This window comes from Muscardinus avellanarius (assembly GCF_963383645.1).
Source record: "Muscardinus avellanarius genome assembly, chromosome: 4".
NCBI classification, from domain to species: Eukaryota; Metazoa; Chordata; class Mammalia; order Rodentia; family Gliridae; genus Muscardinus; species Muscardinus avellanarius.
Window position 1 is genome coordinate 129,094,874 of NC_137789.1, and position 11,563 is coordinate 129,106,436.

At 43.8% G+C, this 11,563-nt stretch overlaps 1 protein-coding gene across 5 annotated transcripts in view; it reads right to left on the reverse strand.

The window, feature by feature from the left end:
* Positions 1-10,463, reverse strand: part of BLNK (B cell linker) — a gene marked incomplete at both ends in the record, with an annotated part of 67,690 nt that extends 57,227 nt beyond the window's left edge. For all 5 annotated transcript variants that reach the window (XM_080695078.1, XM_080695077.1, XM_080695075.1 and 2 more), the window contains one exon: positions 10,417-10,463. In XM_080695078.1, coding sequence (XP_080551204.1) covers positions 10,417-10,463 — 47 coding nt within the window. The remainder of the gene's footprint in view (positions 1-10,416) is intronic.
* Positions 10,464-11,563: the final 1,100 nt, after the last annotated feature.

Here is an 11,563-nt window from a genome sequence, read left to right on the forward strand (position 1 = left end):
CAACCATCTGGGGTTGGTTTGGTAATTCAAAGGTGATGACCTCTGAATGAGGAGATGCTGTGAAATCAGAAGTCCTTCCACTGTAAAAAGGACCTTGATCCTAAACAGGCTGTTCAAATAATCACTCACATAGATGTACAGTCCAGTTTTCTAATGATTTAGTAATGTGGGTCCCATTTTCTTTTTGTCTCTTTCTTTTCTTTTTTGGTAGTACTACCTTTGAGCTACACACTCAAACCCTATTTTCTTTTCTTTTCTCTCTTTCTTTCTCTTTCTTTCTTTCTTTCTTTCTTTCTTTCTTTCTTTCTTTCTTTCTTTCTTTCTTCTTTCTTTCTTACAGGGTCTCATTAGTTTGCTGAGAGTCTTGCTACATTGCTGAGACTATCCTAGAACCGATGATCCTCCTGTCTCGGTCTCCCAAGTACTGGGATTACAGGAGTGTGCAACTATGCCCAGCTCTGTTTTCTATTTTGAAAGTATACTTTCCATTTTTGTATTTGATTCTATTATCATTATTTGAGCAAAAGTAAAATACTCTTTCCTTCCTGGTATATCCAGGACTGCGCATGGCATTGATACACTTGTGCTTTAAGAAGCATTCCTCATGCTGCATCTTTTTACCCTTCAAATTGCATAAAGTTGTAAAGTATGGGAAGCTTTTTGCTCTGCGTTTGAGCTCACATGCTATTGCAAGCACCCTTGGGCGCACAGCCTCTCCCTGGGGAGCTCCGTTGACTTAGGTGTGGCCTCCCACCTCCCACCTCCCCCTCCTTCTCACTGCCTCCCTAAACAAAGCTCCATTCACACAGCTAACAGCAGCTGATTGAACCGCCTCTTGGCCTCTTCATGGGAGGTGGCGAGGCAGCTCTGCGCCCCCTGGGTCTGAACTGGCTGTTCGATCAATGACTGCTGCCTGGGCACTAGTACAGATAATGGCTTGCTTCCTTAGCCTGTTGCACTTGGTGAGGTTTAATTTTGCACTAGAGCCCTGGGAGCCTGCCTGATCCCGTCTGAATGTCTAACAAAACGATTTGGGGCATCAGGGAAGCTGAGGCCAGGGGACAGTTTGGGGAAGGGGACATTCACTGAGCTCTTACTTTCTATTTTATATATTTATAATTATAACATCCTTATTATATATTACATATTATTATTCTATTTCCCAGATTGGAAAAAAAAAACAGGCTAAAAAGGATTGTGACCTTCACAAAATGATGAGCCAGTATTCAAGCCCAAGTTTGTCCGAGTCCAAAATTCAGATTCTTTCAAGCACAGCAAAACCTCCTTTCAGGGGCGCCTCTTAAATTATACCACATTGGTGTTGCATGCTCAGTCTACATGTAAGGTCAGCGTGCTCTTTGTAATTATAACTCACTCTCAGATGACATGAACTTCTGTGGGAACATTCTTTGAAAAACAGAGCCGTGCGGTACCCAACACGGCTGAGTCAGCGTGGAATTCAAGTTTGGGCCTGGAAACACACAATAACTTGAAATACTGATTTGACAGGGCTCCCCTTGGGTTTCAGACTAGTAAAGTGGCTATCTTTTTGTTACTGTATTTTGTTACAAATACAATTTGACAGGGATCCACTTGGGTTTCAGAATAGTAAGGTGGCTTTTTGTTAAAAAAAAAAATAAGTCTAGGAAAAGTATAGAATACTGATGAAGCTAATATTATCAGCCAGAAAAATATACAGAGAAAGAGTAGAAGAGGAGGAAGCAGGGCCACTTTCTCCTCACGGGCAGATGTGGATGTAGCTCTAGAATTGGCTTTGCTGGTGCAAACTCCAACAGGTGACCTCACCTCTCTGGCCTGAACAAGAAATCAAGGGGCCGGAGAGGTGGCTTCCCAGGTCCTTGCAAGATGACCCACCATGCTTCTCCACCAACGCCCACATCTCTGCATACTGTAGGAAAAGAAGGCGTGGCCACTTTTAGACACTGTGGCCAGCAGTAACTACATCCTTTCTAAGGTCAGGTGTAAAATGAAAATGCAGAACTCTTGTTTGAAATTGTTAAGAATTTCAGGGCCAAAAAGCAGACCATTACTCTAAAAATAGAGCTTTTCTGTGTGTGTGGCCACATGCCTAGGAAGCCCGGGGGCCAGGCTGAGCGTTCCCTTCTAAAGAAGGTCTGGGACACCCATCCAAGTTGCTGGGTGGCAGGGATGCTCCTGGGGTAATGAGATTCTTCTTCAGGAAAGTGGTCAACAGAGGCACATGGGCCAGCAAAGGGACACCACATCCACTAAGCTGTCTTCTTTGCCTTGCTTTTGAAATAAGCATTGACCCAGCCCTGCTGGATTTGGGGGGAGCGGTCTGTTTGGGTGGCCTACACCGCAGTGCTGGAAAAGGGCCATGAGAATGTCAGCAGAAAGTAAGCTTGCAGGAGTGGCTGCCAGTGGACCCCCTTTCAGAAGGAAGGTGAAGCCAGGACAGGCAGAAGTAGGTGGGTCAAATGAGGAGGGGGAGAGCTTTGGGAGGAACTCTGGGTAGCAGATAGCTTCAGCCATGGAGCTAGGAATGGGGAGGAAGGAAGTGGGAAGGAAGACAAGTTTGCCCACTGATGGATGGAGTGCTGTGGATAGAAAAATAATCAGGACAGTGATTACACACAGCCAAGAAGTGGAACTCTTTGAAAGAGGTTTCCATGGCAGCCAGGCATCCTTGCATCCCAACATCAGCCAGTGGTTGAAGCCGCTGCCCTGCAACAGTGCCGGGGAGACTGGCAGTGTGTGGGCCCTCCCTAGAGCGCAGCAGCGGTGTCAGGCTTCCAGGATCCCCGCTCCCTTGATTTGGAGGCAGGCACTAGGGTGGGGCTAGGATTCCAGCCAATCAGCAGGGCCTGTTTCTAGAGCAACCAGTGTGTCATACTTTTATCCTCTAATTGTGTGCTTGGTCCCTGGGTGCCTAGGAAGCACAGCTAGGACGTTCCCGAGAGCTTAAACATCAACATCCAGTCAGGGGCGGCTATGCATGCCTGTAATTCCGGTTCATGGGAGGCCGAGGCAGGAGGATCGCAGGTTCAAGGCCAGCAGCTCACGTAACTTAATGAGACCATTTCAAAATTAAAAATAAAATAGAGCTGTCAGTGTAGGTCAGAGGTAGAACACTCCCAGGTTCAATCTTCAGTACCACAAGAAAAACAAAACAAAACAAAAAAACAAAACTCAACATTTGATAGAGTCAACAGAGAATCAGGATCACTTTAAGGACACAGAAAGCCACCACTCCCCCAGGGGAAAAATTTTTTTTAAAAAGAGGAGTTAAAAACATGATGACTTGTTGCCACATGGAGGAATCTTGAAGACAGTACCCTAAGTGAAATAAGCTAGTCACAGACAAGACGAAGCCTGGATGAAGTGCCTAGAGTAGTTCAATGCACGGAGAAGGAAAAAATGGTGGTTTCCAGGGGCCAGGAGGAGAGGGAAATGAGGACTAGAGTTGAACTAGCATGGAGTTTCGGTTTTACAAGATGAAAAGACTTCTGGAGATGGGCGGCAGTGACAGTTATACAACATTGCATGTAGTTATGGCTACTGAACTGCATACTTAAAAATGGTTAAGATGGGCTGGGCCTGGTGGTGCACACCTGTAAATCCCAGACTTGGGAGACTGAAGACTGGAGGATCACAGGTGCAGGCCGCCTCAGCAACCTAGGGAGTCTCAGCTTCCTAAGGAGACTCTACTTAGAAACAAAATATAAAAAAGGGCAAGGCTTGTAGCTCAGAGGTAGAATGCTCCTGGGTTTAATCCCTTAATCCCCAGTACTACACACACACACACACACACACACACACACACACACACGAGTTAGGATGGCAAATTTTATGTTATATATATTTTACCACAAAAAAAGTTAGAAAAAAATAAAGAGAAGCCAGTGGGATGTAATCATAAATCCAGAGACACAGATGTCTGAAGGAAGGCTGTAGTGGCACCTCTGACCACTGTCCTACAGAGTCAGGGGCTTGGCAAAGTGGAGCTGAAGGGCTGACCTGGCAAGGCTCTGTCTTGCATTTGTTACTTTTTGCCGTTTTGGTAATGACCATTCTACCTGGGGTGAGGTGCTCTGCCACTGTGGTTTGGTTCACATTCCCTGATGGTCAGTGAACCTGAGCATTTTTTTCACGTGCCTGTAGGCTATGTGTGTGTCTTCTGCAGGATGTTTCCTTTGGATCATTTGTTTTGCCTTTCACTCAGGTTCTTCAAGCCATGGCTTCCTGGACCTCAGGACAGCACCCTCTATTCCAGGACAGGTGCGGTGCGCCCACCGGGCCACTGAATGAGACTCACAAGCTCTTGGGCTTCTTTATAGCTATGTTATCTATCCTCTAATTTGCCTTTTTTGTCCCAACCTTAGAGTCTATACTTAAGGTTTACTCAGTCTACTTATGTCTGGAACACTTCCTGCTCTCCCTTCTCTACCCAGAAGAAAGCAATGTATACCTTGCTGGTGCATGGAGTTCATGGAATTTAGTTTTGTTTGACATTAATTAAAATAAAAACACAGTCCATTGAAGTCCAGGCCCAAGGATATTTAGACTTCTCATTTGACAACTCTTCTCTCAAATTGTCCCTGACAGAGAAAAATTTACCTGCTGTAAGCGGAGGCCACAGCAATTACAAAGATAAGCACTGTATATCTGCACTTTAAATATATATTGTCACTTATAAGCACATACAAATGAATATGTGCTTCGTGTTCTAGAGAGAATCCATTCCACATGGGTAGAATCAGGGTTCCTCCGTAGTGTCCAGATCTACATTTTGAGCCTTGTGCAATGTAAACTGTCCAGCAGCATTCCTGGCATCTACCCACTAGGTATCAGTAACAACCTCCCAAATGTGAGAACCAAATGTCCCCTGAGGGCAGAGTTGTCCCAGGTGGAGAAGCACTGGTCTAAATGACACAGCTACGTCTTGGGAGAGCCCTGGGGAAGAATATTTCTAGGCAATTTATAAAGAAGTAAAAGAAAGCCATGGAGTATTTAAATTTCCCTCTGACGAGCTCAATTTCTCACCCCCTTTTTTCTCTTGCTCATGTCCTTTAGAAGTCCCAGATTTCTTGAAAGGCATTGCAAGAGGGCAGTCATAAGGTTCTCTTTGAAAATGAACCAAACTAGTAAATTCTCTACATACTAGATGGAGTTAATCATCTGTGTGGGGAAAACTCATGAGATTGTCTGTAAATATGTGCCTGAGGCCTTTGGAACCTGCCAGTCTTTTCCAGTCAAGTGATCTAGAGGGCAGGGCTGGTCTGCAATTTTGTGGTTCTCTTTGCAATCTAATTAATTCTATCCCAACTCTTTTGAAGATAGGTTGCAAGGAAGAGGAAGGCTTTGTTTAGCCATGGCACACATCAGTGGTTGTATCTGGGAGGGAAGGTGCCTCAGACATGTTGACTCTGGTTTAGGGTTTTCCAGGTATAGTTACACACAGAGTAGGCGAGTTGCCTTGAGTTTTCTTGGCTGATGAGCCTGAAGTCCACTTTCACTAAGCAAATTTCTGAAAAGGTGGCTCCTCTGGAACTTGCCCACAAGGAGAAAGAACCCTTGCTCAGCTATCATGAATATTCCTTTCATTAGTGTGGCACAGATGGTCAGCTGAGTGTATCCTCAGCTGATGTGCGGCAGGCAGGCATGTGAAGTGAATGGGAAGCCAGGCTACGTGGGACGTCTACCTCATCTCCTCATCTCTATCATTAGGTGCTGCAGCTTTTATTCCTAATGGATCCAGTTAAAGGGAACTGGATCCGTTGATGTGAAGAGAAAAAGAGACAAAAAATGACCATTCGTAATAGGTGGATGGAGGTCCTGGTTGGTGGGTTTCCTTTTTATTTACTTGTGCTGGTCAAGTGATATGTACAATTCTGGATACTTCAGCCCACATTGCCTTAGTTGGTCTTTACGATAGGCTGGTGAGGAAGGTATATCTAGTTTCACTTGACAGTGGAGGAAACTGAGGCTTGGAGAGGCTGAAGGACTTCTGCAAGACCCATGGCTGGTAAGTGGCGATTGGGGTCAGTCCTTTTGGACTCCACTTGCATCATATTTCTAAATAAATCAAATGTATTTCCTAAAGGTCATGGGGAAAATGGTAGAAAACATATCATATATCAAATATGGTCTCTATGCATAAAGGATCATTCAGTATCAGAGCTGGGGAGAGGGACTTTGGAAATTGTTGGTTCAAACTTTTTATTTTGTAGAGGAATTTGGGCCAAACATAGAGGGTGCAGTGGGAGATGAGGACCTATCCAGGATGGTGTGAAAGAAAATGGAAGACAAGGTCATGGATGAGAGTGCCATAGTAGGCGAGCCTGCATGCAGAGAGGAGCAGAGACAAAGGTGAGTCAGAGTTAGGGTTGATCATGAAACCATGACCAATAAATGGAGGGCCAGAGAGGGAGCTAGTGCTTGTGGTGAAAAGGCAAACAGTGGTTGGGTTTATTTCTAAAGAACTGAATTTGAGAAGTTGAGAAACTAGAGGCTCTAACTGAACATTTCAAGACCCGAGAGGAGGAGGCATGTTAAATAAAATATCAGGGTGAACATCCCAGCAATGAGACCCAGACACCATGAGACAGCTCTGTCATGCTGCACTTTTTTTTTTTTCATGGAGTTTACAGTTTATCTAGAAAGACCCAAAAATCACAAAAAAATGAGCAATTAAAATATTCATAAGCATCACAAAGGAAATACATAAGGTTCTTAGCGCATGTACAATAGGGTATTAACCTGATGCTGTCTGAGTAGGAGGTGGCCAAGAAAAGTTGAAGTCTCTGATGTTTTTTATTTGGTCTAGTCTGTCATCAACAGGCTGAAACCTGCTAGTCTTATATCTCACTTCTTTTTAAAGACTGCACATTCTTACTAGCCACTTAGATCAAGGCTGAGAGGGATGTTTGTCATGTCTATAATCCATGCAGAGCTAAATGCCACAGAGGTCGGAATCAATAGATGAAAAGCAGTCAGGTTAGTCAGAAAGGAGAAATGAAACCAACATGAAGTTTATCAGAGATCAATGTAAAGTCCTCTGTTCACATTAAGAAAATCAGTCCCACAATTGTAAAAATGAATAATAATAATATTAAAGATGATTATTTTTAAAATTCAATAATTATCATGTGCAAGGCATACTATGTGTCAGTCACTTCCTACAGCAGTTTATTTAATCCTTATAATAAGCCCCATGACATTGGTACTGTCACTATTATTTTTACAGGAGAAGAAACTGGGGCTAGGAAGTTTACATAGGCCTGCCTAAAGCCTCCAAAATCTTGGTTTGCCTAAAGGAAAAACACCATAAACTTTAACCTATAAGATAAGGATCAGGGAGACCTGATTTAATCACATTTGTGCCAAAACCCTTTTCTACTTGTAAAAATAAGTAGATATGTGTTGGTGTGTGCTACAAAAAAAAAAAATCTAAGCACAGATGATGAGCCTACTGGAAGGTTATTTAAAAATCTAAAATTGTACCAGGTGTGGTGGTGCACACCTATAATCCCAGTACTTGGTAGGATGAGACAGGGGGATTGCAGGTTCAAGGCTAGCCTTCACAACTTAACACTCAACAATTTACTGAGACCCTGTTTCAGAATAAAAAATAATAAGAAGGGCTGTGGTTATAGCTCAAAGGTAGAACACCCCTGGGTTCAATCTCTAGTATCACAAAAATTTTTAACCTAAAATTTTATTTTCAAATTAGTTTCACTACTCTGTAAAGAATAATTTCAGTGTGATTCAGGATTGTTAATTTTGAAAAGTTCACCTAGATGTGTAAAAGTTTTAAAATAATAAGAATGCTTCCTATAGAATAATTGGAAACCCAGATTTCAGATGCCATCACTACCTTATAAAAACCCTGGCTAAGAATCAACCACAAGATCCTGAGAGTCTCTGAACTCCTACTAACATAGAAGCCTACTTCCTATAATGCTTTGGTGGAGCAAGAGTGAGAATTGTGCTCACACACCTCTGTGATCACATGCAATTTAGCTACATTACCTGTCTCAATTGTTCTATACAGAAACTCCCAAGGCGAGTACCCGTTTCCAACAGTGTCTATCTGGGAACCTCTTCTTTTTCCTTCATCTTGAGTTCCCTTATTTTCTCCCAGGCCTACCTGCTCTCCTTTCCTTGGTTTACCCAGGTATTGGTCTCCTCCAGAGGACTCCTGCTTTTAGACTCTTTGGGGAAAATATTCCTTGGATCAGGGTCATCTCTTCTAGCCACTGAGATGGACACTCGGGGTCTGTTTTGTTTGGTGAAGAATTTGAGCAAATTCTCACATAAGCTTTGTTAAACCTAGGAGTATGAACAGCTCTCCACTTACACTGTTGTCTGGTGCTCAATGCACAGTTAGGTGACCTTTCAAGTTGACCCAGAAGGGTCAACATAGGAATATATGTTTCATCAACCTATTTCTTCCCATGTCATATAATTTCAGGAAAGATTTAAGATCATACTTTGAGTCCACTGTGTTTACAATTTCCTTTCTTTGAAAAGTTCCACCATGACAGTGCATATTTTAAGAAGAAAAAAAAAAAGGCCAGTGCTATAAAGACAACTTGGTAACCAAGTGGAAGAAAAAGTTACTTTTCTTTAAGCAGATGAGTGTAGTGTATGATTATTCACAATATAATTTTGGTCCTCTATCCTATAATCTACAGTTGCATATTGCCTACCAACCACTCTGTAATCAAGCTGGACTTTGTCCCAGGGAGAGGGGTTATAAAAGATTCAAGTTCTATTGCCTTTCTTTTTTTAGATTCTCATCTGCATTTCCTGAAGAGGTTCTACAGCGTTAGGTTGTGGAATATTCCGGCAAAGGACCCTTGGCACGCTCTGGTTCCTCTGATAGAAGCCCTGGTGTGGTGCCTTGTTCATTTCTTTGCTGTGCCTTGCCTACCTCTCCTCTTTTCCTCCTCTCTGCTGTGCTCTAGGTCTAGGCTTACAACTCTAGATGGATGGATTCTATAAGTGTACCCCAGTATCTCTGCCTCCAGGTTTCTCTGTTCAGTTCATCCTGCTCATCTCCCCTAAGCCTGCAGGCATGATGTTTCTAACACTTCACCAGATCTCCAATTCCCTACAGTTCAGGCCCTCACTGTCTTTTTTAAGCTATTTCCCCTCTACATATCCAATCTTATAAGGGCCTCCATGGTCCCACAAACCCTATTCTTCAGCCTCTGCTGGGCAGAGGATGCCTTACCATCCTACAGATGGACCATACCACATCAGCTTCTGTATTTCTTTCCTTCTAGCACCTAACTCTCTTTCTCCAGTTTTTCAACTACTTGTATCTAACCTGCCTCTCATATCCCAGCTCCTAAACCATCTTCTCCATGAAACTGTCTCTGGTGACCCCAATTCTCTTCCAAACTCATGATCCCTTTACTATTCCCCCTTCTACCTCCCCTCCATGAGGGAGCAGTAATGGGGGCCAAGGTGGCCGAGGCACTTTCTTGTCCCCAAGCAGTGCTGACAGCTCTGTGACAATTAACAGCACAGTCTCGAAATGGCGATCAGCCAGTGCTGCCTACTGAGGCCAGAGCTGAGTGCATCTCAAACTGCCTCTTCTAGAGCCGCTTATCCTCACCATGGAGGGCCGTCCCTCTGCCAATTCCAGGCCAATTTCTCTTAAATATTATCTCAAATCTCCAGTTCTCCAGCTTATTCGTTATTTTTGCCAACTCCTCTATTATATGCATCACATTTCCCATGAAAAACTCAATACACAGATGAAATATAACACACTCCCTGAACATTAAAAGCCTCAATTTCCAAGAAGCCACGCTGCCATTATAAAGAGACAAAAAGAGGGCCTTCAAAATAGAAATTTGGGAAGTTGCCTTTTCTATAACTCCTTGACTCATGCCCTTGGGCTGCTTCTGGTTTATTCTAAGTTGGGTTTTAAATAGATAATTGTTAACGCTGTCATGAGAGCATTGGAAAGACAGATAAAGTCCCCCTAATGAACTTATGATAACTACACACAAAATAAGTAAGAGACAGTAAAACTACAGTGAGTACAAATGACACAGCTACTCCTCCCAAATTCATCAGTAATCCACAGTGAGGTGCATGCGACTCAGCTGAGACAAACCCTCCATTACTAAAGTCTGTTGTAGACAGACTCTGAAAGCTGACGTTTTTGAAATGTGAGCCCTTGGCTTTTCTATTTCACTGATTCTTTATATTTTATTCACTGGCAAAAGCCAGCTACAGCAGGTCCACTTGTTCCTACATATTTCTTTAAAAACCCAGTCTACTTCCCCATAGCAATCCCCACCCGCTGCCTTCAAATTGACAAAGTATTCCCGGGCTTCAGTCTTTCTAAGATGCTGTCAGAGCTTTAGGAGGAGAAAAAAGGAGAAGAAAGCTAAGTAGCAGATGGGAAAATCTTACCTCAACTTCTGGCTGGCGGGGACAGTTATCTTATTAAGCTTATCCATTCTTTTTGGTAAGAGGCACAAGTCGCTGTCCTAGGGTACTGTCAGCAGCCACTGGCTTTCCTGGGGAGTGGCATGGCGAGTCTCTGGGCTCAAGGGCTCCAGTCACTAAATCTGAGTTGAGTGCAGGCTGCTGGCAAACACCCCTGCACTAGGGAGAAGTAAAACTTGCTGGAGCACATAGTCAAGTTTCATGTTTCTACGTAGTCATGTGATCTGGGTAGCCAGCCAGCTTGGCCGATTACTCCACGTTGTGTAAACTTTAATAGTGAAACCTATTGGCCATGCCAATTCATTCCCAGCTGCGTTCTTTTATAACCAGGTTTATCGCCAGGTTGGGACAAGCTTCAGGCTGGTCACTGTTTTCTGTGTGTCCCAAATACAGAGAGTCCCTGTTTCCAGCATGCGTCCTGTGGTCACCGGCAACTTCCTTGGCTCCAGGAAAAGCAGAATAACCAGTCCCAAACAAGTGTCTTTGGGGAACTTTCTGCTCATTTGCATCAAGTTGTGGATAAGTTTTTTCCACCTGTAGAGCTGTTGTGTGAAATAGGATTTTTGGAGTATTGTTCCATCCTGTACATATCAGGGTGGCAGAGACTGAGTAGTAATCATTTACTCAGAGAGTTAGAGTCTTTTCCTGGGGCGTATTGAAAATAGGATGGCCATTTCTCTGAGCAAGGTTCTGTGGGGGGAGAGACAGGTGGCCTGGAAAAGGGAGATGATCCCCGTCATAAGCAGTGTGGTCTCCTTATCAGCTGATAGTCAGGTATTACCTTGGTGATAGCCTGATACTTTCAAATGAAACCAGGATGTGCTCTGAAGTCTACTGAGAACACACCTGACAATTCCCCACGCAGGCAACCCCAACAGCAAGCAGAAGTCCCCCTAAAAGCAGAATGGCCTCACCTCCCTGCTTTTTTCCCTTCCTGCCCTCATCCTCTCATCAGACCTTGTGACATGTCCGCCAGGTACAGACAAGTAGGGTGAAGCTGGAAGGAGGGACCCACACCTGCAGTGGCTGAACCCATCCTGAGGGCTCTACTTCCCTCCTGGATGGCCTCACACTTCCTCTGGCTGTTCTGAACACCAATTTACCTCACCCT